The sequence below is a fragment of the Thalassophryne amazonica genome, chromosome 9, assembly GCF_902500255.1.
Source record: "Thalassophryne amazonica chromosome 9, fThaAma1.1, whole genome shotgun sequence".
NCBI classification, from domain to species: Eukaryota; Metazoa; Chordata; class Actinopteri; order Batrachoidiformes; family Batrachoididae; genus Thalassophryne; species Thalassophryne amazonica.
Genome location: NC_047111.1, coordinates 79,339,291 through 79,361,694, shown reverse-complemented (window position 1 = coordinate 79,361,694; position 22,404 = coordinate 79,339,291). Strand labels below are relative to the sequence as shown.

Genomic DNA, 22,404 nt, shown 5'->3' with positions numbered 1-22,404 from the left:
GCATTCTTACAATGACTACCCATCCCTTACAGTAATAACTGACACCCTCCTGTATGCGTTTTTTAAAGCCTCCCGGTGCCTCCTGGTGCTTTCTGGCATATACTCATACCGGTTGAACAACAGCCCCATCGTTGTTGTTAAGTAGGAACTCTCCAGATCCAGGATGGATATTTAATTTGTGATCTGCATGTTTGGTTTGTCAAAATTTACACCAGCTGCCCTTCCTGATGCAACCCTACTCATTGATCCATGCTTGGGACCGGTACAGTACTCAGAATGACTGACTGCACCCTGTTAGATATATTTCTGTGTTTAATTATGGTTTTCTGTATTTCTTTTGGTATTAAGGTAGTTATTATGTTTAGGGTTATATTTTTGGTTTCATTCTTATTCTCACTTTCCTTTGTTCTTCTTTGGTATGTGCATGTAGAACTGGATTTAACCAGTTTGTACCACTTAGGATAAAGAGAGTTAGGTTACAATTATAAATCATATGTCTCCCGTTATTGCGGGCAGGGGGATGGGCCTCCCTTGAATGCCCACGGGGGCCAATAAGAGAAGGGTTTTGCGAAATAAAGTCCGCCTTTGTTAAACGCATATGTAATCCTGTATAAAAACTGCTTGTATCCATTGTCCGGGGTTCTGTAAGAGCGGATCTTGTCTGTAAGAGAAGTTCTTGCAGGTCCCAGGCCTGATTATTTTTGCTGTGTCTTTGATTAAATTTACAAGTGCGGAATAGTTTGAGTTTGTGCTTTGTAAGGGGCAGTATTACAGAAAGAACTGGGGGAAAATTAACAACTCAAGACAGACCAAGGGGGGATTAAACGTGAGCGTAGATCACACTCCAATCCACAAGGTGGCACAAAAACACAAAAAAGAGGTTCTCAACCGCCAAAAAAGACACAAGAATGGGGGATGACGTCACTTGGCTGACCAATGATCACTCAGATCAGTGTCGCAGGCAGGTTTTTTCACTTTTAAGTTCCCCAATAGGAGGCCGTATTATTAAAATACGAAAATGGCGGCTCTATGTAGTGAGTTTGGAGATCTTGTACAAATAAAAAAGCAGTTAATATCTGTAATATCGCTTTGTAAAGAGAGGGGGCTTTTACACAGCGTCAAGTGGTAAGTCTGTGTGGATAACGTCACGTTAAGTGTACGTTTCTCTGCTTCGTTATCTCAGTAACTAAACGTAAACACCGCTAGTCTGTTAGCATGCTACTTTAGCAGCTGAAATTATGATGATGATTATTATTGTCATTCTCGCCCTGTCGGGTCTCACTATTTAACTCAATGGTATCACATCATATGGATAAACGCGGCAAGGTAAATAGTTTTCTGATTCGACGTTTTCAAGAGCAGTCAGATGAACTTATATTTTATCTATCTATGTTTGCTTGCCCAAAATGTAGAAATGAAGGGTTCAGTGATGTGCTTTTAGATTTCAGCAGGCATCTGTATTATTGTAATATTGATACATTTAATGGGAACACTTTCGTTGTTGTTTGCAAGGGCACCCAACTCTACAGTTACTAGGCTACATTTTTTAAGTAAAACAAACAACTCTTGTGTTGTGTTTGATTTGTACAAAAAAGAACTTGAGTGTCATGCATTCAGGAATATGTTAGAATTGTAATCTATGGCTGTAATTTGTCAGTGGGACAGTGACCTCACATGCTCCTTCTGTCTATAATTCAGGGCTTCTGAGTTGGCTTTTTCTTTGGACCCACTTACTAAAGATGAATTACCCACATCACCGCCATTTACTGAGGTTTGTGCTCAGTGAGGACACATATTTTGGGAATTTTTGTTGTAAATCATATGTAACATCGTGATAATGAACTGAAATGACCGATGACATTCTTGAGATCTCTTCTGTCACATCTTGAGATAACAGCAGACATTTGGTACTGATAGTGTATAACATGTCAAAATCTTGATATACTGTAGTTAACATTGGGCATTTGGATTTTGGGGAAAGTATAGAAGGAATTGCGACGATGTCACGTGCTGGGTGGGGCCCACACTGATGGGCAGAAAACTCTTCTGCAGCCACTGACTGTGCGCACTCCATGATCCATCACACTTTGACACATCAGCACTGTGCATAAAAAAAACCACATCAGATCCGGATGGATGACGATCCGTTTTAAAGATTTTCACTGTGCAACCATTTAGTCTCAAAGATCAGATGTGGTTTGGCTCAGGATTGTGTCCAGTACAGGTGGTAGATGGGATCACATGAGCTCACCCTGTGTTCAAACTCATCACATTAAAAACAAACCTCTCCATCTGTTCTTTTTTTTCTTGTGGTTTTCTCTGTGCAGCTCCACATTAAGTTGATTCTCTGAATTCTGAATTCTCTGAAACATCCTTTAGAGACTGCTTATGGTAGAGAAATGAACATTCAATACACGAGCAACAGCTCTGGGTGACATTCCTGCTGTCAGCATGCCAATTGCACGCGCCCTCAAATCCTGCAACATCTGTGGCATTGTGCTGTGTGATAAAACTGCACCTTTCAGAGTGGCCTTTTATTGTGGGCAGTCTAAGGCACACCTGTGCACTAATCATGGTGTCTAATCAGCATCTTGATATGGCACACCTGTGAGGTGGGATGGATTATCTCAGCAAAGGAGAAGTGCTCACTATCACAGATTTAAACTGGTTTGTGAACAATATTTGAGGGAAATGGTGATATTGTGTATGTGGAAAAAGTTTTAGATCTTTGAGTTCATCTCATACAAAATGGGAGCAAAACCAAAAGTGTTGCGTTTATATTTTTGTTGAGTGTGTGTGTGAGTGTGTGTGTATGTGTATATATATATATATATATATATATATATATATATATATATATATATATATATATATATATATATATATATATATATATATATATATATATATATATATATGAGGTCTGTTAGAAAAGTATCCGAACTTTTTATTTTTTTTTTTTTCAAAAACCATATGGATTTGAATCACGTGTGATTACATCAGACAAGCTTGAACCTTCGTGTGCATGCGTGAGTTTTTTCACGCCTGTCGGTTGCGTCATTCGCCTGTGAGCAGGCTTTGTGTGAGCACTGGTCCACCCCTCTCATCGGTTTTTTATTGCGAATAAATGTCTGAATGATTTGGAGCTTTGCTGCATCAATTTTTTTCCAGAAACTGTGAGAGACCTCCAAGTGGACACCGTTCGGAAAATTAATATGGCTTTAGGGACGATTTTATGGGGATTATACAGATTAAGTAGTGTTACGGCCGCTTTAAGGACGGCCCACAACTGCTGAGAGTGCGGCGCTCTCCCAGCGCCGATCAACATGCTCAGACCCCGCTGAAACAACCAGATCATTTCCAACGTGAAGGCTTTGTTGATCCGGGACCTCGTCTGACTTTCACAAAAAGGCAGAAGTCGTGGACATCAGCATTTTTTCGGCACATTCCACTGTTACAGGAGTTTCTTTCATGGAAAGAAAAGCGGAGGGACGCGCCACAGAGCAGTTCATTACGCGGCACAAAACTACCTCCGTGTTGGTCTCACAGGACGGCTTTCAGGTGGATTTCAGATGGATTCCGGTTGCTTTTCAGTCGTGTGATTATCCAATTGTGATAGGGCATGTCCAGCTCATGCACAAACATGTCCTGGAAGGCTTCATCACAGCGTTGCTTTGCGCCATACGGCCCCACCACGATGCACGGAATTCTGCTCCTCTTTCCATGACAAAAACTCCTGTAACAGTGGAATGTGCCATTCATTTCTAAACTGGACGCTGTCTTGATCCGGTATGTCGTCTGACTAGCACAGGAATTGTGAAAAGACGTGGACATCAGCACTTTTTCAGCACATTAAGACAGACGTGCGGAGGAGTTCCGTGCGTCGCAGTGGAGCCGCATGGCGCAAAGCAACGCTGTGATGAAGCCCTCCAGGACATGTTGGGGCATGTCCAGCTCATGCACAATCACAATCGGATAATCACACGACTGAAAAGCAACCGGAATCCATCTGAAATCCACCTGAAAGCTGTCCTGTGAGACCAACACGGAGGTGGTTTTGTGCCGCATCCCTCCGCTTTTCTTTCCATGAAAAAAAACTCCTGTAACAGTGGAATGTGCCGAAAAAGTGCTGATGTCCACGACTTCTGCCTTTTTGTGAAAGTCAGACGAGGTCCCGGATCAACAAAGCCTTCACGTTGGAAATGATCTGGTTGTTTCAGCGGGGTCTGAGCATGTCGATCGGCGCTGGGAACGCGCCGCACTCTCAGCAGTTGTGGGCCGTCCTTAAAGCGGCAGTAACACTCCTTAATCTGTGTAATCCCCATAAAATCGTCCCTGAAAGCCATATTAATTTTCCAAACGGTGTCCACCTGGAGGTCTCTCACAGTTTCTGGAAAAAATTGATGCAGCAAAGCTCCAAATCGTTCAGACATTTAGTCGCAATAAAAAAAAAGACGAGAGGGGTGGACCAGTGCTCACACAAAGCCTGCTCACAGGCGAATGACGCAACCGACAGGCGTGAAAAAACTCACGCATGTGCACGAAGGTTCAAGCATGTCTGATGCAGTCACACGTGATTCCAATCCATATGGTTTTTGAAAAAAATAAAAAGGTCAGATACTTTTCTAACAGACCTCGTGTGTGTGTATGTATATATGTGTGTGTATGTATGTATGTATGTATATATACGTGTGTATATATACGTGTGTGTATATATATATATATATATATATATATATATGCTGATGTTGTGGTTATGGCCGCTTCATTGTTGTGGTATTTATTTTAGTTATTTCTTTATTTTGGTCACAGATAAACCTTTGGCTCGTTGTTTTTCCTCCCATCATTTGTTTCCAACCTTGCACGCACACACATAACTGCTGCATTTAATGACTCTGTCACACAGGTGAACTGCAGCCTGACGCACTATGTGCACACTGGCCGGACTCTGCGGGAGTGTCTTTTTTTTGTACTGCGTTTAAAAAGTTCCTCAATTTCAGAGCACGTCCTGTTGCTGCACTCAGCCCACAGAGACAAAACCAGACAGCAGAAAGAGCTCAGACACACAACAACGTCTGCAGCAACAGGCTGATAACAGCGATCACATGATGACTGATAAAATAATTGTACGACTCCAAAAACTTGAAATCCTTCATGGTCGTCATCCCCAAGATTTAATTTCTCACAATATCGCTTTCGATCTTCAGGATTAAGAGTTGACATGTAGTCTGAAATCTTCCCGTGCATTTTCTCACCACATCTGCTTGGAATCTGGAGTTTTCTGCCTACCGTCTGTGTGCACATGTTCAGGAAAGGCAGAAGTAAATAACAACAGTGATCCCTTCTATTCAGTCTTTTTATCCTCCTGGCATCTGTCTGTCTGCGGGGGACAGTAATGTAGTGTCCAGTTTGTTTTGTTGTTGTTTTGTTCGGTTTTTTTCTACACTTTTTTTCTATTCAATTTCGATTTATTTCATTTATATAGCGCCAAATCACACAAAGCTGCCTCATGCCACTTCACACAAGTACGGTCCAACATTTCCAACCTCCTAGAGCAAGCACACAGGTGAGAGTGGCAAGTCTTTTTATAATTCAGCAGATACATAGCTGCACACTGAAATGTTTGTGATTGTGAGGCTCAGTAACATTTGTTCATACCACACTACATAGAAATGCAAAAGTTGTGCTGCCCCCTGCTGATGATTCTATTATAACTATTCAGCACATTTTATATATTTCTGTTGTTGCTATTAATGGTGGAAAACAGGGTGGGTGGATAAGTGACCCTTTTAATTTCATTATGGAGGTAAAGTTGCAGTTAACTGAGGCTTAAATAATTCAGAAAGCTTTATGGTTGTTTGTTGTTCCATATTGTTGTTAATCAGGAAGATGCACAGGACCTGGATGCACTCACGCTTGCCAAATCCTACTTTGACCTAAAAGAGTATGACCGGGCTGCTTACTTCCTGAGAGGCTGCCGTAGCCAGAAAGCTTACTTCCTTTATATGTACTCTCGCTATCTGGTGAGTTGGATATGTATACGTCTACTTTTGCTACTAAGTTATATTTCTAATTAATTCAGAAACTGGTTATTCCTGTAAACTGTTGTCAAAGTATGCCATTGTTTTTAGTTTTTTCCTTTTTTTTTCTTCAGTCAGGAGAGAAGAAAAAGGATGATGAGACTGTTGACAGCCTGGGTGAGGATTTCTTTATTTAAACATCCTCTTTATTTGGACGTCAGTTTGTTAAATTTAACTGTGTGTGTGTGTGTGTGTGTGTGTGTGTGTGTGTGTGTGTGTGTGTGTGTGTGTGTGTGTGTGTGTGTGTTTCTAGGTCCTTTAGAAAAGGGCCAAGTCCGTAATGAAGCCTTGCGAGAACTGAGGGTGGAGCTGTGTAAGAAACACGGTGCAGGAGAGTTAGATGGCTTCACCCTGTACTTGTAAGTCTTTTACTCAAAGTTAATATTAACAGATGTTATTTCATGAAGACTTGTTGTATTGTCCCAAAACATCATATCATGACTTCATGGTTTCTTTAAAGTGATGATTGATAATTTCTTTATTTGTGGTCATGGTCAATTTTGGCTGCATTTACCTTCATGCCCAAATTGCTAATCTGTGTCCTGTTTGTGTAAACAGGTATGGGGTGGTACTGCGAAAACTTGATCTGATGAAGGAAGCAGTGGACGTGTTTGTTGAGGCAATTCACGCACTTCCACTTCACTGGGGAGCATGGCTGGAGCTGAGTAACCTTATCACCAATATTGAAATGGTAACTCACGTTCATAGTAGAGAAGCTTGAATCTTCAACTGGACTGGATGAACTCACGTTGATCTGTATACAAACTTGTAATGTACAAAGGATTGTGGTGTAATTGACATCTGCACGTCAGTCCTCAGATTTTAGCCTCAGGACTGCACTTTACAGCTGATAACAAATTTTCCTTATTTCCTCTTGATGAACCAAGAACAGCTGAGGTGATTTACATGTGAATTCCTCTCCTCCACAGCTGAAGTCACTTTCTCTGCCAGATTGCTGGATCAGGGACTTCTTCATGGCTCACATGTACACAGAACTGCAGATGATCAAAGAAGCGCTGCAGAAATACCAGGACCTCATCGAGGCCGGCTTCTCCAAGAGCACCTACATCATTTCACAGATCGCTGTTGCCTACCACAACATCAGAGGTTCGTGGCTGGCATTTTCACTTTGACATTGGTTGGGTCAAAAATCTGCAGAGGATGGGTGAATTTTAAAACTGTCTCTGCTCATTCCAGATATTGACCAAGCTTTGGCCCTCTTCAATGAGTTGAGGGAGCAGGATCCGTATCGTATCGACAACATGGATACATTCTCCAACCTGCTCTATGTCAAAGTGAGTTCACAACTTACAATGTGCTAAAGACAATCTTGTCTTTGTTATAACCACGTCTGTCCAAAAGGAGTTGTCAGAAAATATATGCAAGATGCCACATTTGTTCTCTTACTGACACTGAGGTTAATTTTGGTATTTTAAATAAATTAATAATTGTTATAAATTACCTAAATATTTGACGTTATCTTTGTTCTGTGCCACCGTGATGATCGTCACATATTCCCACAGACCATGAAGCCTGAGCTGAGTTACTTGGCGCACAACCTGGTGGAGATTGACAAATACCGGGTAGAGACTTGTTGTGTCATTGGTGAGCATTTTTAGCACAGACATCAACACTGTTGCTACGGTTTACAAAGAGAACACGTCCTGGGATAAATTGAAGTTGCTTATCCCTGCAGTGTTTTATAAAAGTATGAAATACATTTTCCTGTGACAAATCAATGAGTCCTCTCACATTTAGACAAAAATTTCAAATATATTCATGTAATTAGAAAAATGTTTGCTATGGTAAAGTTCATCTATATTGGTCTTACTGAAACAGCCAATAAATTTTTTTTACAGAAGCCTTTTCTTTTGCATCACTATTTTATTTCCCGTTCAAAACAATAATAAATGAACTGCATTTTTATAGCGCTATTCCATCTGCATCAGAAGCTCAGAGCGCTTTACAATGATGCCTCATATTCACCCATACACACAGACACACTCATACACTGATGTCAGTGTGCTGTCATGCAAGGTACTCACTACACACCGGGAGCAACTAGGGGATTAAGGACCTTGCCCAAGGGCCCTTAGTGATTTTACCGGACTGGCTGGGTCTTTAACTGGTGATCCTCTGGTCTGAAGCCCAACGCTTAACCACTAGACTGTCACCTCCCACATGGCATGCATCTGAGCCACTGTTCCAGAGAATGAATACACATTCTTTATATTAAAGTTTAAAATTTGTATTTTTGTTTTTAAGATTTATTTTAGGCAGCACGGTGGTTTAAGGGTTAGCACTGTTGCCTCACAGCGAGGAGGTCATGGGTTCAATTCCCGCCTGTGGCCTTTCTGTGTGGAGTTTGCATGTTCTCTCCGTGTTTGCGTGGGTTTTCTCCGGGTGCTCTGGTTTCCTCCCACATCCAAAGACATGTGGGTTTGGTGGATTGGAATCTTAAATTGTCCATAGGAGTGCAAGTGGGTGTGAATGTGAATGTGTTTGTCTGTTTGTGGCCCTGTGACAGACTGGCGTCCTGTCCTGGGTGTACCCTGCCTCGCCCTTTATGACTGCTGGGATAGGCTCCAGCACCCAGCGATCCTTAATTGGACTAAGCGGTTGAAAGTGAGTGTGAGGTTTATTTTGAGAGTGATTAGTAAATAGTAATTGTAGCATTTACTTATTCTAGCAGACAGTCAACTGGTTTATAGTCACTTAAAGTTCAGATATGTGGAGTTCATTATTCATTTTGATATCAAGGAGCAAAACTGTGGAATACATATTCATATTTAATTTATTTTGACATTTCATTTCTTGTGTGTATATCTTAAATGGCCTCTTAATTCTCCTTCACAACGTCTGTATCTCCTTTTTCTGTGCAAATGTTTTTTTTTTTAATCCACAAGGTGTGTGTGTGTATGTATGTATGTATGTGTGTATATATATATATATATATATATATATATATATATATATATATATATATATATATATATATATATATATATATATATATATATATATATATATATATATATATATATATATATATATATATATATATATATATATATATATAAGGAAATTGTCATTTATGAGTGGATGCATTTATCAAATAAAATAGTGATAACATTTGTTAATTTTACTTTAAAACATGCAATAAATAATGACACATTTTGGTGTCTGATCAGATTACATTAAATTCCAAAACATCACTTTCAATTGTGGTAATTTGTGATTCATTTTTAAATACTACATAAGTAGCTTATCACAGCGTTTCGTGAAGACTTTAATATATAGCTGTAAAATTTGTAAATAAGCAGAATTCTTTCCTGTACTTGTCTTGCTGTCATCCACAGGTAACTATTACAGCTTACGTTCTCAGCACGAGAAGGCAGCGTTGTGCTTCCAGCGAGCCCTCAAACTGAACCCTCGCTGTCTCGGTGCCTGGACCCTCATGGGCCACGAATACATGGAAATGAAGAACACTTCAGCTGCAATCCAGGCCTACAGGTCTGACTGAAGCTGCAGAGTCTAAATTTACTGCTTTTCTCACTTTTATGTTTCTGGAAATCAATTTTGAACTGTTGTTTGAATAGTTACAGGAGTTGTTTTTATCTCTGAGAAACTGGGGTGGGAAATGGTTTTACTGTTATCTCTTTTGTTGACACCTAAATATTGTAACTCGACACACAAACACCAGTCCAACACTTACAGTGGTTTACAGTGCAAAAGGTACTTGAAAACCCTCATGCCCCCCCCCCCCCCCCCAACAAAAAATAATGCAAGAACAATCTTTTTCCTGTCATTTCCGGGGTGAGACCGGGAGCCTTTGAAATACCCTTGTATATGTACAGTCACCATGTGCACCCTTTAGTACAACAACTGAATTGTCACTTTTGTGGCCAGTTTACTTTAGGGGATTGATACAAATAACAAATTCTGTATTACTGACTATGACTTGGTGTTAATTTATGTCCCTCATTAACAAAGAGTATGGCACTGCATAGTAAATGTGTCTGGGGTAGGAAGTTTTGTTTTGTTTTTTGGTGCTGCTGGCTCTCTGCATCATGGCTGTTTTGACTTTCCTACCAGGCATGCCATTGAAGTGAACAAAAGAGACTACCGTGCCTGGTACGGTTTAGGTCAGACTTATGAGATTCTCAAAATGCCCTTTTACTGTTTGTACTACTATCGAAAGGCTCATCAGCTCAGGTAAATTACTTTATGCTGGCATCAAAATTATTTATAAAAAGCTTTAACATACACCAGAACTGATGTTTCTGAACTTTTACAGACCAAATGACTCGCGCATGTTGGTGGCACTTGGGGAAAGTTACGAAAAACTGGGGCAGCATGTTGAAGCTAAAAAGGTAGGAATATAAAAACGGTGACTAATTTAATTTGTGAACTTAATTCTCTGGTTTGTTTTTAAATAGTTGATGCTTTCCTTTCTCCAGTGTTACTGGAGGGCGTATTCTGTCGGAGACGTGGAGAAAATGGCTCTGCTCAAACTGGCTAAGTAAATGTTCATCAGTATTTAGGTAAACTTCATTTTGAGGTGTTAAATATTTAGCTCAAAGTAAAACCTTTTTGTTTTTGTGATGGCAGGCTCCATGAACAGTTGAATGAGTCTGACGATGCTGCGCAGCATTACATGCTTTACATCCAGGACATTTTCTCTTGTGGGGTGAGTTACACAATGTACGAGTCAGGAAGTGTCACTGATATGAAGCGTGAATTCCTTGTAGTGTTTCACTAAACTACTCTTGTACCTGCACGTGTAGCCCTGCAGAAATGCTAATGTGCACAAGTTTCAGGTGCTTTTATAACAGGCCGTCTTATACTAAATCTAAAACAGTTACACTGAAATGCAGAAATTATTTTGCAATAAGGCCATGTAAGAATCAAACATTTTTACATCAATAATGTAAATTCAGACTTTTTTAAAATAGGCAAGTTCAACAAACACCATCAAGTTTTCTTCATAAGATCTTTGATTCTGGGCTGCGGCTGCTGTTTTATCAAGGACAAAAAAATTATCAATAAATATACATTATAGTTAATGAAAGGGGACATAATTCATTTAATGTCTGCAGTTTTTCTACGCGTATACAGTAGTGTTCAGAATAATAGTAGTGCTATGTGATGAAAATGATTAATCCGGGTTTTGAGTATATTTCTTATTGTTATATGGGAAACAAGGTACCAGTAGATTCTCACAAATGCAACAAGACCAAGCATTCATGATATGCACACTCTTAAGGCTAGGAAATTGGGCTATTAGTAAAAAAAAAAAGTAGAAAAGGGGATGTTCACAATAATAGTAATGTGGTATTCAGTCAGTGAGTTTGTCAATTTTGTGGAACAAACAGGTGTGAATCAGGTGTCCCCTATTTAAGAATGAAGCCAGCACCTGTTGAACATGCTTTTCTCTTTGAAAGCCTGAGGAAAATGGGACGTTGAAGACATTGTTCAGAAGAACAGCGTAGTTTGATTACAAAGTTGATTGGAGAGGGGAAAACTTATACGCAGGTGCAAAAAATTATAGGCTGTTCATCTACAATGATCTCCAATGCTTTAAAATGGACAAAAAACCAGAGACACGTGGAAGAAAACAGAAAACAACCATCAAAATGGATAGAAGAATAACCAGAATGGCAAAGGCTCACCCATTGATCAGCTCCAGGATGATCAAAGACAGTCTGGAGTTACCTGTCAGGTCTGTGACAGAAGACGCTTGTGTGAAGCTAATTTATTTGCAAGAATCCCCTGCAAAGTCCCTCTGTTAAATAAAAGACAAGTGCAGAAGAGGTTACAATTTGCCAAACAACACATCAACTGGCCTAAAGAGAAATGGAGGAATATTTTGTGGACTGATGAGAGTAAAATTGTTCTTTTTGGGTCCAAGGGCTGTAGACAGTTTGTGAGATGACCCCCAAACTCTGAATTCAAGCCACAGTTCACGGTGAAGACAGTGAAGCATGGCGGTGCAAGTATCATGATATGGGCATGTTTCTCCTACTATGGTGTTGGGCCTATATATCGCATCCCGGGTATCATGGATCAGTTTGGATATGTCAGAATACTTGAAGAGGTCATGTTGCCTTATGCTGAACAGGACATGCCCTTGAAATGGGTGTTTCAACAAGACAATGACCCCAAGCACACTAGTAAACCAGCAAAATCTTGGTTCCAAACCAACAAAATGAATGCCTCCCAGATGTGAAGAAATCATGAAAAACTGTGGTTATACAACTAAATACTAGTTTAGTGATTCACAGGATTGATAAAAAAGCAGTTTGAACATAATACGTAGTTTTGAGTTTGTAGTGTCAACAACAGATGCTACTATTATTGTGAACACCCCCTTTTCTACTTTTTTTTTTTTACTAATAGCCCAATTTCATAGCCTTAAGAGTGTGCATATCGTGAATACTTGGTCTTGTTGGATTTGTGAGAATCTACTGAATCTACTGGTACCTTGTTTCCCATGTGACAATAAGAAATGTACTCAAAACCTGGATTAAACTTTTTAGTCACATAGCACTATTATTATTCTGAACACTACTGTATGTGCACACAACTATTATTTGGGCTATTTGTAAATTATGTATTTTACCATTTGCTTTATGTAGCACTGCGTTTGTTTATTTCTATATTTCCACATTTATTTATTTTGCATTTCTGTACATGCCAACTTGGTAGGTGGTCCTAGCCCCAGTGCAAACGTGATGGTCTAGTGGTTAAGCGTTGGGCTTGAGACCAGAGGATCCTTGGTTCAAATCCCAGCCTGACCAGAAAACCACTAAGGGCCCGTGGGCAAGGTTCTTAATCCCCTAGTTGGTGATTCATTGACGTGAGGTTGAATGTGAGGTATTATTGTAAAGTGCTTTGAGTGTCTGCTGCAGATGGAAAAGTGGTATATAAATGGCAGTCCATTTATCTAAAGTAGAATTGGTCAGATGGGTGAACCAGCCACGCAAACACGCCTTCAACCACCCTGGACATTATGCAGTCTGTCGCAGGGCTGCGTATAGACAAACACATTCACACCCGCGTGCACACCTACAAATTATTTCAAATTTCCAACCCCCAAACTGCATGTTTTTTGATGTGGGAGGAAGCCACAGCACCCGGGCTTTACCCTCACAAATGTGAAGAGAACATGCAAACTTCACACAGAAAAGCCACAGGTGGGAATCGATCCAATGACCTTCTCACTTTGAGACAACAGGTCTAAACACTAAGCCAGCGTGCTGCCTGTGAACCACACAAACAATCAATTGCTATGAAGTCTAAATGACACACTCTAGGTCTGGTAAACTTTATATTGACTGGTACATTTAATGCCTTCACCAGCTAGCTATGCTAACAGACACTGCTGGTCGACCTGCAGCAAGATGCACTAGAATAGATTTCAGTATGGACAATAGAACTAGATTTCAATTTCAATTTATTTTCATTTATATAGCGCCAAATCATATCAATCAATACTAATAGCCCAATTTCATAGCCTTAAGAGTGTGCATATCATGAGTGCTTGGTCTTGTTGGATTTGTGAGAATCTACTGAATCTACTGGTACCTTGCTTCCCATGTAACAATAAGAAATGTACTCAAAACCTGGATTAATCTTTTGTCACATAGCACTACTATTATTCTGAACACTACTGTATGTCACCCCCAAGTCTCTTTCCCAGGACAATCTCAAGGCTGATATTCCCATCTCCCCCTCACATTCCATCAGCATCCAATAATACTTAGCTGCTTCAAGACCTTTACCCGGTACTTGAAGGATCTTTTCCAGCTTGTCTACTGATTTTTGGAGGACCTAAAGTTGACCCAAAATTCCCCTGTAGTACATGGCGAAGTTGAAGATATTTATGTGTAACTCCTTTTGATTTAATGATTATTTCATAGCTCTTGTAGCAGTAAGATTTTTAAAAGTTGAAAAGTTTCTCATGAAACCCCACAGGAGCAACTGGAGCATGCTGAGGTGAGCACGGCACTGCGATACTTGGGTCAGTACTACTTCAAGAACAAACTGTACAACGAGGCATCCCTCTGCGCTCAGCGCTGCTGTGACTACAACGATGTAAGAGTGTATGTGTGTGGAAACTGAACACTGTGGGAGAAGGGGGACTCTGACTGCTGTCCTGTCTATTCTGTCTACAGGCTCGTGAAGAAGGAAAGGCTCTGCTCAGGCAGATCTCCCAGGTCAGAGATCCAGCTGAGACGCCGTCTGCAGATCTGTTCGCTCCACTCTCCAACAGCAATACTCCCATCAGAAGAGTGTCTCCACTCAACCTGATCACCTTCACGCCCTGACACTCCTAACTTACATGGGCAACTGGTGCATCTCCTGCCTTAAAAATAGTTTGGATGAGGACAGTTTGTGTGACACGACCACCGGAAGGATCTAATTACCAGTACTGAAATCACAACAGATCATGGGGTTCTATTCTGAAATAAGGTCATAGTTCATGCTGAAGGATTCAGGATGTGGTCCAGCTTTCTTTTGATTGACAATGACCCTAATGCCTCAGATTTTAATTTTCAAATTGATGATCCAGAATGACATCAAAAATACTTAAGTAAAAATACATCTACAGTATATGTATTTTGAGTGACTGCATGATCCTAAATGTTGCATTTTTCTTCCTCTGCTAAAAGGACCGTCACACCTTGGCAATTTAGCCAGCATATGCCATCAAAAGTGATGCCACTACACCATTATACAGTAGCTGACATGTTGAGTAAGTTCTGTGTTTATCTGAAACGTCAAATCCGTCTACATACAGTTGAATGTAAAAGTTTGGGCACCCCTGATGATTTCCATGATTTTCCTTTATAAATTGTTGGTTGTTTGAATCAGCAATTTCAGTTAAATATATCATATAGTAGACAGACACACTGATATTTGAGAAGTCAAATGAAGTTTATAATATTTACAGAAAGTGTGCAGTAATTCTTAAACAAAATTAGGCAGGTGCATAAATTTGAGCACCCAACAGAAAAAATACATCAATTTTAGTAACGCCTCCTTTTGCAGAAATAACAGCCTCTAAATGCTTCCAGTGAGAGTCTGGATTCTGGGTGAAGATATGTTGGACCAGTCTTCTTTACAGAACATCTCCAGTTCTGTCAGGTTTGTTAATTTCTGAGGTTCGACAGCCCTCTTAAAATCACACTACAGATTTTCAATAACATTCAGGTTTGGGGACTGAAATGGCCATTCCAGAACGTTGTATTTGTTCCTCTGCATGAATGCTTTAGTAGATTTTGAGCAGTGTTTAGGGTCGTCTTGTTGAAAGATCCAGCCTTGGCACAACTTCAACTTTGTCACTTATTCATGAACATTGTTCTCAAGAATCTGCTGATATTGACTGGAATCCATGTGACCCCTAACTTTAACAAGATTCCCAGTACCTGCACTGGCCACACAGTATGATGGAACCACCTCCAAATTTTTTCTTGGAATCCAGTGTTCTTTTTCAGTCATGCATACTGCCCCTTATGTCAATTTTAGTTTAATCAGTCCACAGCACCTTATTCCAAACTTTAACTGGCTTTTCCAAATGTGCTTTAGCGTACCTCAAGTGACTGTGGCGTGTATGAAGAAAAGGCTTCCTCTGCATTACAGCATCTCTTTTTGGAAAGTGCGCTGTATAGTTGAATGATGCACAGAGACTCTGCAGCATGATCATATTGTACAACCCCTGGCAAAAATTATGGAATCATCGGCCTCGGAGGATGTTCATTCGGTTTAATTTTGTAGAAAAAAGACAGATCACAGACATGACACAAAACTAAAGTCATTTCAGATGGCAACGTTCTGGCTTTAAGAAACACTATAAGAAATCAAGAAAAAAAAATTGTGGCAGTCAGTAACGGTTACTTTTTTAGACCAAGCAGAGGGGAAAAAAAATATGGACTCACTCAATTCTGAGGAATAAATTATGGAATCACCCTGTAAATTTTCATCCCCAAAACTAACACCTGCATCAAATCAGATCTGCTCGTTAGTCTGCATCTAAAAAGGAGTGATCACACCTTGGAGCGCTGTTGCGCCAAGTGGACTGACATGAATCATGGCTCCAACATGAGAGATGTCAATTGAAACAAAGGAGATGATTATCAAACTCTTAAAAGAGGGTAAATCATCACACAATGTTGCAAAAGATGTTGGTTGTTCACAGTCAGCTGTGTCTAAACTCTGGACCAAATATAAACATGGGAAGGTTGTTAAAGGCAAACATACTGGTAGACCAAGGAAGACATCAAAGCGTCAAGATAGAAAACTTAAAGCAATATGTCTCAAAAATTGAAAATGCACAACAAAACAAATAAGGAACGAATGGGAGGAAACTGGAATCAACGTCTGTGACCGAACTGTAAGAAAATGCCTAAAGGAAATGGGATTTACATACAGAGAAGCTAAACGAAAGCCATCATTAACACCTAAACAGAAAAAAACAAGGTTACAATGGGCTAAGGAAAAGCAATCGTGGACTGTGGATGACTGGATGAAAGTCATATTCAGTGATGAATCTCGAATCTGCATTGGGCAAGGTGATGATGCTGGAACTTTTGTTTGGTGCCGTTCCAATGAGATTTATAAAGATGACTGCCTGAAGAGAACATGTAAATTTCCACAGTCATTGATGATATGGGGCTGCATGTCAGGTAAAGGCACTGGGGAGATGGCTGTCATTACATCATCAATAAATGCACAAGTTTACGTTGATATTTTGGACACTTATCCCATCAATTGAAAGGATGTTTGGGGATGACGAAATCATTTTTCAAGATGATAATGCATCTTGCCATAGAGCAAAAACTGAAAACATTCCTTGCAAAAAGACACATAGGGTCAATGTCATGGCCTGCAAATAGTCCGGATCTTAATCCAATTGAAAATCTTTGGTGGAAGTTGAAGAAAATGGACCATGACAAGGCTCCAACCTGCAAAGCTGATCTGGCAACAGCAATCAGAAAGTTGGAGCCAGATTGATGAAGAGTACTGTTTGTCACTCATTAAGTCCATGCCTCAGAGACTGCAAGCTGTTATAAAAACCAGAAGTGGTGCAACAAACTACAAGTGATGTGTTGAAGCGTTCTTGTTTTTCATGATTCCATAATTTATTCCTCAGAATTGAGTGATTACATATTTTTTTCCCTCTGCTTGGTCTAAAAAGTAACCGTTACTGACTGCCACAATTTTTTTTTCCTGATTTCTTATAGTGTTTCTTAAAGCCAGAAAGTTGCCATTTGAAATGACTTTAGTTTTGTGTCATGTCTGTGATCTGCTTTTTTTCTACAAAATTAAACAACTGAATGAACATCCTCCGAGGCCGGGGATTCCATAATTTTTGCCAGTGGTTGTATGTCTTTGGAGCAGGTCTGTGGGTTGACTGACTGTTCTTACCATCCTTCGCTTCAGCTTATGAGTTTTCTTGGCCTGCCACTTCGGGCCTTAACTAGGACTGTGCCTGTGGTCTTCCATTTCCTCACTATGTTCCTCACAGTGGAAACTGACAGCTGAAATCTCTGAGATAGCTTTTTGTATCCTTCCCTAAACCATGATGTTGAACAATCTTTGTTTTCAGGTCATTTAAGAGTTGTTTAGAGGATCCCATGTTGCCACTCATTAGAAGAGATGCGAAGATGGGAAACATTTGCAAATGGCCACCTTAAAATACCTTTTCACATGATTGGATTCACCTTTTGTAAGGAGGTCAAGGGTCAGTAAGCTTACCAAACCAATTTTGTGTTCCAATAACTAGTGCTAAATGTATTCAAATGAATAAAATAAGGGTGCCCAATTTTATGCACCTGCCTAATTTTAATTGCATGTTTTGTAAATACTATAAACCTGTCATTTCTCAAATATCAATGTGGTCGTCTGCTATATATTTAACTGAAATTTCTAATCCAGACCACCAATGATTTAAAGCAAAAATCATTAAAATTATCAGGGGTGCTGAAAATTCTGCACACAACAGTAGGTTCAAAGGTTTCTCATTGGATACACTGGACATTGACATTTCAGCTGGAGTTACTTACAATTAATGTCAACAATCACATAACTTACTGCTGGCATGTATCAGAAATATTGTGCATTGAGTTTTTGAACAACCTCACCGTATTACAACATATACCCATGTGCTTTAATGTGTGCTTAACTTACCCATAATTTAGACATATGCCAGCATATTCATATTTTAATACGTCTGCAGCTAAATAGTCAAGGTGAGAGGGCCATGAGCTTTGCAGCCTTGCTTGACTATCAGCAGGATTATGGGGGTGAAATTTGTTGACCTTGTGTCAGTGACATGTTAATATTTTTTATCCACTTGATGGAGCTCCAAGATGACTGAAAAAGCCTTACTTTAACACCAACACTTCAGCTCCGTTACACCAACAGAACTGTGGGCCATTGGTGGAAGTATGTGCTTTTTTGTAAATACTTTAAATATTAAAGTCTTGTCCAAGTTTTACTTAATGTTCATGGAAGAGTAAATTTGATGTCGCCAGTTTCATGAAACATGTCAGTTTTTAATCATAAGAAATTAGACCACTCAGTTACTTTCATGTTTTTATTGTGTAAAACTTTTTTACAGTTGGGGGAGGCCAATATAATAAAATGTTTCCCAAAAGAGGAGCATCTCACTCTACATTTAACCATATATCTGTAGTTTGTGATTTTAACATGTACTTAGCACCACAACCTAGAGCAACTCTCTTAAAACATGTTAAACACAACATGCAAACTCAAGGCTTAACAGTTTTTGGTATGACAGCGTCATATACAGCACAGCAAAAATAAAGTTACCAGCTATTTATTTGCATAGACTCAAAGAACATCCTCTGTGTAGCTGCCACCAGCTTAGTATTTGCGTCTGAAACCAGGAGTGTTGGGGGTGGGACTAAAGGGTGGAGATTGCTGGCGAGAGCGCAAGATTTGCGAGTAGGGAGTACCGCTAGTGTCATTGCCATGGGTGTTGTATTTACGAGACGGAGTGCGAGTCGTGAACAGAGACTGGAGGAAAGGCCGTTTTTCTGGAGGCTTGTTTTCAGTGTTGGCTGCGGCGATCCCGCAGCCTCTCTTCTTACATGAACGTGGTGCAGTGGGAGTAGCAAACGCTGACGGAGGCAGCTGTGCTTGTGCAGACTGAGTCTGGGTCAGGCTCTCTGCTTTCCGCCTCAGGTCACCCTTGAGCAGCGTCAGACAGTTCTGGAGTTCCACCAGGATGTGGCCCTAAGAAGAAGTCAGCCAACAGGGTTAGACAGGATCCAGAGAGGAAAGTGAAGGTGAGGAGTAAGGCGGGAAGGTGAGCAAACGGAAGCAAAAGTGAGGCAAAATGCAACTCCTCAGCATGCTTTTAATCATCTCGTGTCCATGTTAGGAACTTTGATTTAGTTCAAAGGTGGATGTGCATCAAGTTTGTTAGTTGAGAGTAGAGAGGGACAAAAGGTAGAAACATTGAGAAATGCTCATACAGTTCCTCAAAAACATTACAAAAATTATGCATTCATAATTAGCCTTTGACAGGAGAATTAATGTGTACTACAAGTTAAAACTCAAAGCTTACTGAAATTTTGGAAGGAAGCAAAATCTGCACAATTACAACAGTATGGTGAGATATGGATTTTAAATTTCTAAGATTCTGAATTTCTGAATCAACGTTTTATTTTTATTTTTAATGCAAGATTTATTTTGTGGATAAATCTGTCAGTAAGAACACATATTCAACACCTTTTCAGCAAATTAGCAGCCAGACACCTTAACATGACTATATTACAATAGCCAAGTGGCCTGTGCGTGCGGCTTCTCTCACGCAAAAACCAGAGAGCTGACACTTGCCTTTTGGTATGCTTAAGTATTTTGGGTCAAGGGTGACCACTGCAAAAACGGAAAGTTGATAGGACAAATGTTGTTGGAGAAATTAGCATTTTTAGCTAACCAGTAAACCATGGACGTTGTGCTGCAATGCACCATGGAAGTTCTGGGTTTTGGGGGGTTTAAATGTTATTGTGGTTCATGTTAGTTTAACAGTGTTGTTAGTGTTATTGATTTGTGTTTTGGAGTTGAATTGGTTTAGTCAGTTTAGTTAAGTTTCATGTTGCCGTTGTAGAAGAATTTTTAGGTCCTTATTTGAACTGTGATGAACTATCAAGTGTCCTGATCTGAACTGTATGTCCTCTGGCTGAACTAGCAGGTGTTCAACCCAAAAAAAAGGGCTCTATCAGTCATTTGATCTGTCAGGTACTTTCCAAGTTGGCTGATATCCCAGCAGTAATGAGCCCGCAGGCCACGTGCAGGGGGCCTCAGGCCAGCTGCACCTGTGGCCGTGAGCCCGCAGGCCACGTGCAGGGGCCTCAGGCCAGCTGCACCTGTGGCCGAAGGTCTTTTAAAAAAATCAGTTGTAAATCCTTCACGTTTTAATGGGAGCGTTTGTCACATTGAAATAATGGCCTAACACCTGCTTAGGGTTCACTAGAGGACGCTTCCAATAGAAAACCATGTCTTGGGAATGAAATAAATAAAAAAGTCGAAGGAGGAGCGATGCCCGCGGGTCTCCAATAAATAGATGAGCGCGGTTGTCATATTCAGTCTCTCTAGAGGACTCAGTTTGTATAAGCTCTACGTCAAAGGCTTAAATAAACTTAAAAACTCTGTGCATTTTATCTTGCTTAAGGCTGAATTATTCCAAAGTGTTGTGTCCTTTTCTAGCAAATCACTTGCAATTAGTTTGTGTTATCTAAAAGAAGACATCCTGAGACGACCAAAAAGAGGACCACGACAGAACTTGGCGAGCCAGCCAGGAGGGTCCAGGGGCATTCCGGCAGCCTGGGACAGTCCAGCTCATCCCTCCAGACCGTAAATAACAGTGATCACGACTAAAAGGTAAGCAGAAACCTTTTATAACTTCTGCACGATCTGGAGGAGTGAGTCGGGATTTCCGCCCAAGTTGACAGGTGATATTTTTTAATTGCCTCTTACCCAAAAGAACCTGGACTAAGAAAATTGACAAGAGACTAAAAAAGATAAGATTGAAAATTATCAGGCCTTGTAGATAAAATGCTCAGAAGGTGTGTGTGTTCCCGGGAAAAAGAATGTCTGTGTGAGTGAAAGGTCAGGAATGTTCATGAACTCTGGTGCGGAAAAGAGTGCATGGAGAACTAACCTGGATGCTTGGGGAATAATTGGTGTTGAAATTCGTTACTAACGTGCCGGCTGATAGCATGCGCTGTAGGGGTTAATTTAGGGGAGTATACTGACAAATAGATACAAGGTAATACAAGGTTATTTAAAGAGTTTAACAGAGACTGAAGTGAAATAAGTGAGAAAAAGAGTTTAACAGAGAATACGTGCAAAGGAAGCACAAGATAAGCGCCTGAGGGGGCGCAGTAGAAATACCGTACATGATAAAGAGATTTAAAGAGAAAAGTGCAAAGTAGCACAGCTGACAGTAAGTAAAAGAGCTCAATAAAGGATGTCATTTTTTAAGAAAAGAGAAAAAAAAAATGAATGAAGAGTTAGTGCAGAATACATGAGAATTAATGAAGCAGAAAATAGTGCAGTAAGGCACCAAATACACGCTTGTGGGGCGTGGGAGAAGAATAAGTAATTAAGTACACAGTAATATGAGTTTTTTTTATAAGAAAAGAAAGAGTATTTTCAGTGCAAAGGCACATTAAGCTCACGAGGAGCTCAGTAAGTGAAAAAAGTAGAAGAAAGTGCAGAAAGGCACAGGATACGCATGCGAGGCGCGGTAAGGCGTAGAAATAAATGAAATATTGTACGCTCAAAGAGGGCTTGTTAAAAAATAATATATGAGTTGCTGGCAGCGCCGGAGAAGCTGTCTAACGTGAAGAAGAGATACATACTTAAACAGAACACATTGGTGTTAAGTGAATAAAAAGGTTGTTTAAAGCCGCGGAGTAAAGGGTGGCAGAAGTCTAGATAGAGATATATAGAAAGTTGTTTTTAATAATTTTTGTGTATAAAGCTTTTGAAGATTGGTGTGTGGGAGAGCGGAGAGTAAGCGGGGAGTTGTAGGCAAAGCTGTGAGGGCTTGCAGGCTGGCTGACATACAAGATTAATGTAAAGAGTACGAGGAGGAGGAGACGTTTAGACCCAACAGAAGGACTTGGGAGGTGCATGACAGGCAGAGAGGAAAGTGTGAAACAGAGACAGTTAAGAAAAAGACAGGAGAAGAGACTGCTATGTAAATACAGAGAAGGTAGATATTATTTCAAAGAGAGAAAACTAATAAACATAGCAGAAAAAGAGAGAAGCGAAAAAGAGAAGTGGA

The 22,404-nt window shown here is 40.1% G+C and overlaps 2 protein-coding genes across 2 annotated transcripts in view; one reads left to right on the top strand and one right to left on the bottom strand.

Moving 5' to 3' along the window:
* The first annotated feature begins 968 nt into the window (after positions 1 to 968).
* Positions 969 to 14,456, top strand: cdc23 (CDC23 (cell division cycle 23, yeast, homolog)). Its single transcript, XM_034178509.1, has 16 exons — positions 969 to 1,125; positions 1,699 to 1,771; positions 5,886 to 6,023; positions 6,155 to 6,197; positions 6,334 to 6,439; positions 6,639 to 6,771; positions 7,010 to 7,187; positions 7,278 to 7,375; positions 7,604 to 7,685; positions 9,440 to 9,593; positions 10,176 to 10,295; positions 10,378 to 10,453; positions 10,541 to 10,602; positions 10,692 to 10,770; positions 14,058 to 14,177; positions 14,258 to 14,456. Exons 1-16 carry the CDS (start codon positions 1,019 to 1,021, stop codon positions 14,408 to 14,410), a joined length of 1,722 nt encoding a protein of 573 aa, XP_034034400.1. The 5' UTR covers positions 969 to 1,018; the 3' UTR covers positions 14,411 to 14,456.
* A 3,466-nt stretch (positions 14,457 to 17,922) lies between these two features.
* The window catches only part of LOC117517963 (kinesin-like protein KIF20A), a 32,344-nt gene continuing 27,862 nt past the window's right edge, over positions 17,923 to 22,404 (bottom strand). The window contains exon 12 of the mRNA XM_034179084.1: positions 17,923 to 19,343. Within this exon, the coding sequence (XP_034034975.1) occupies positions 18,972 to 19,343 (372 nt within the window). The 3' untranslated portion in view covers positions 17,923 to 18,971. The remainder of the gene's footprint in view (positions 19,344 to 22,404) is intronic.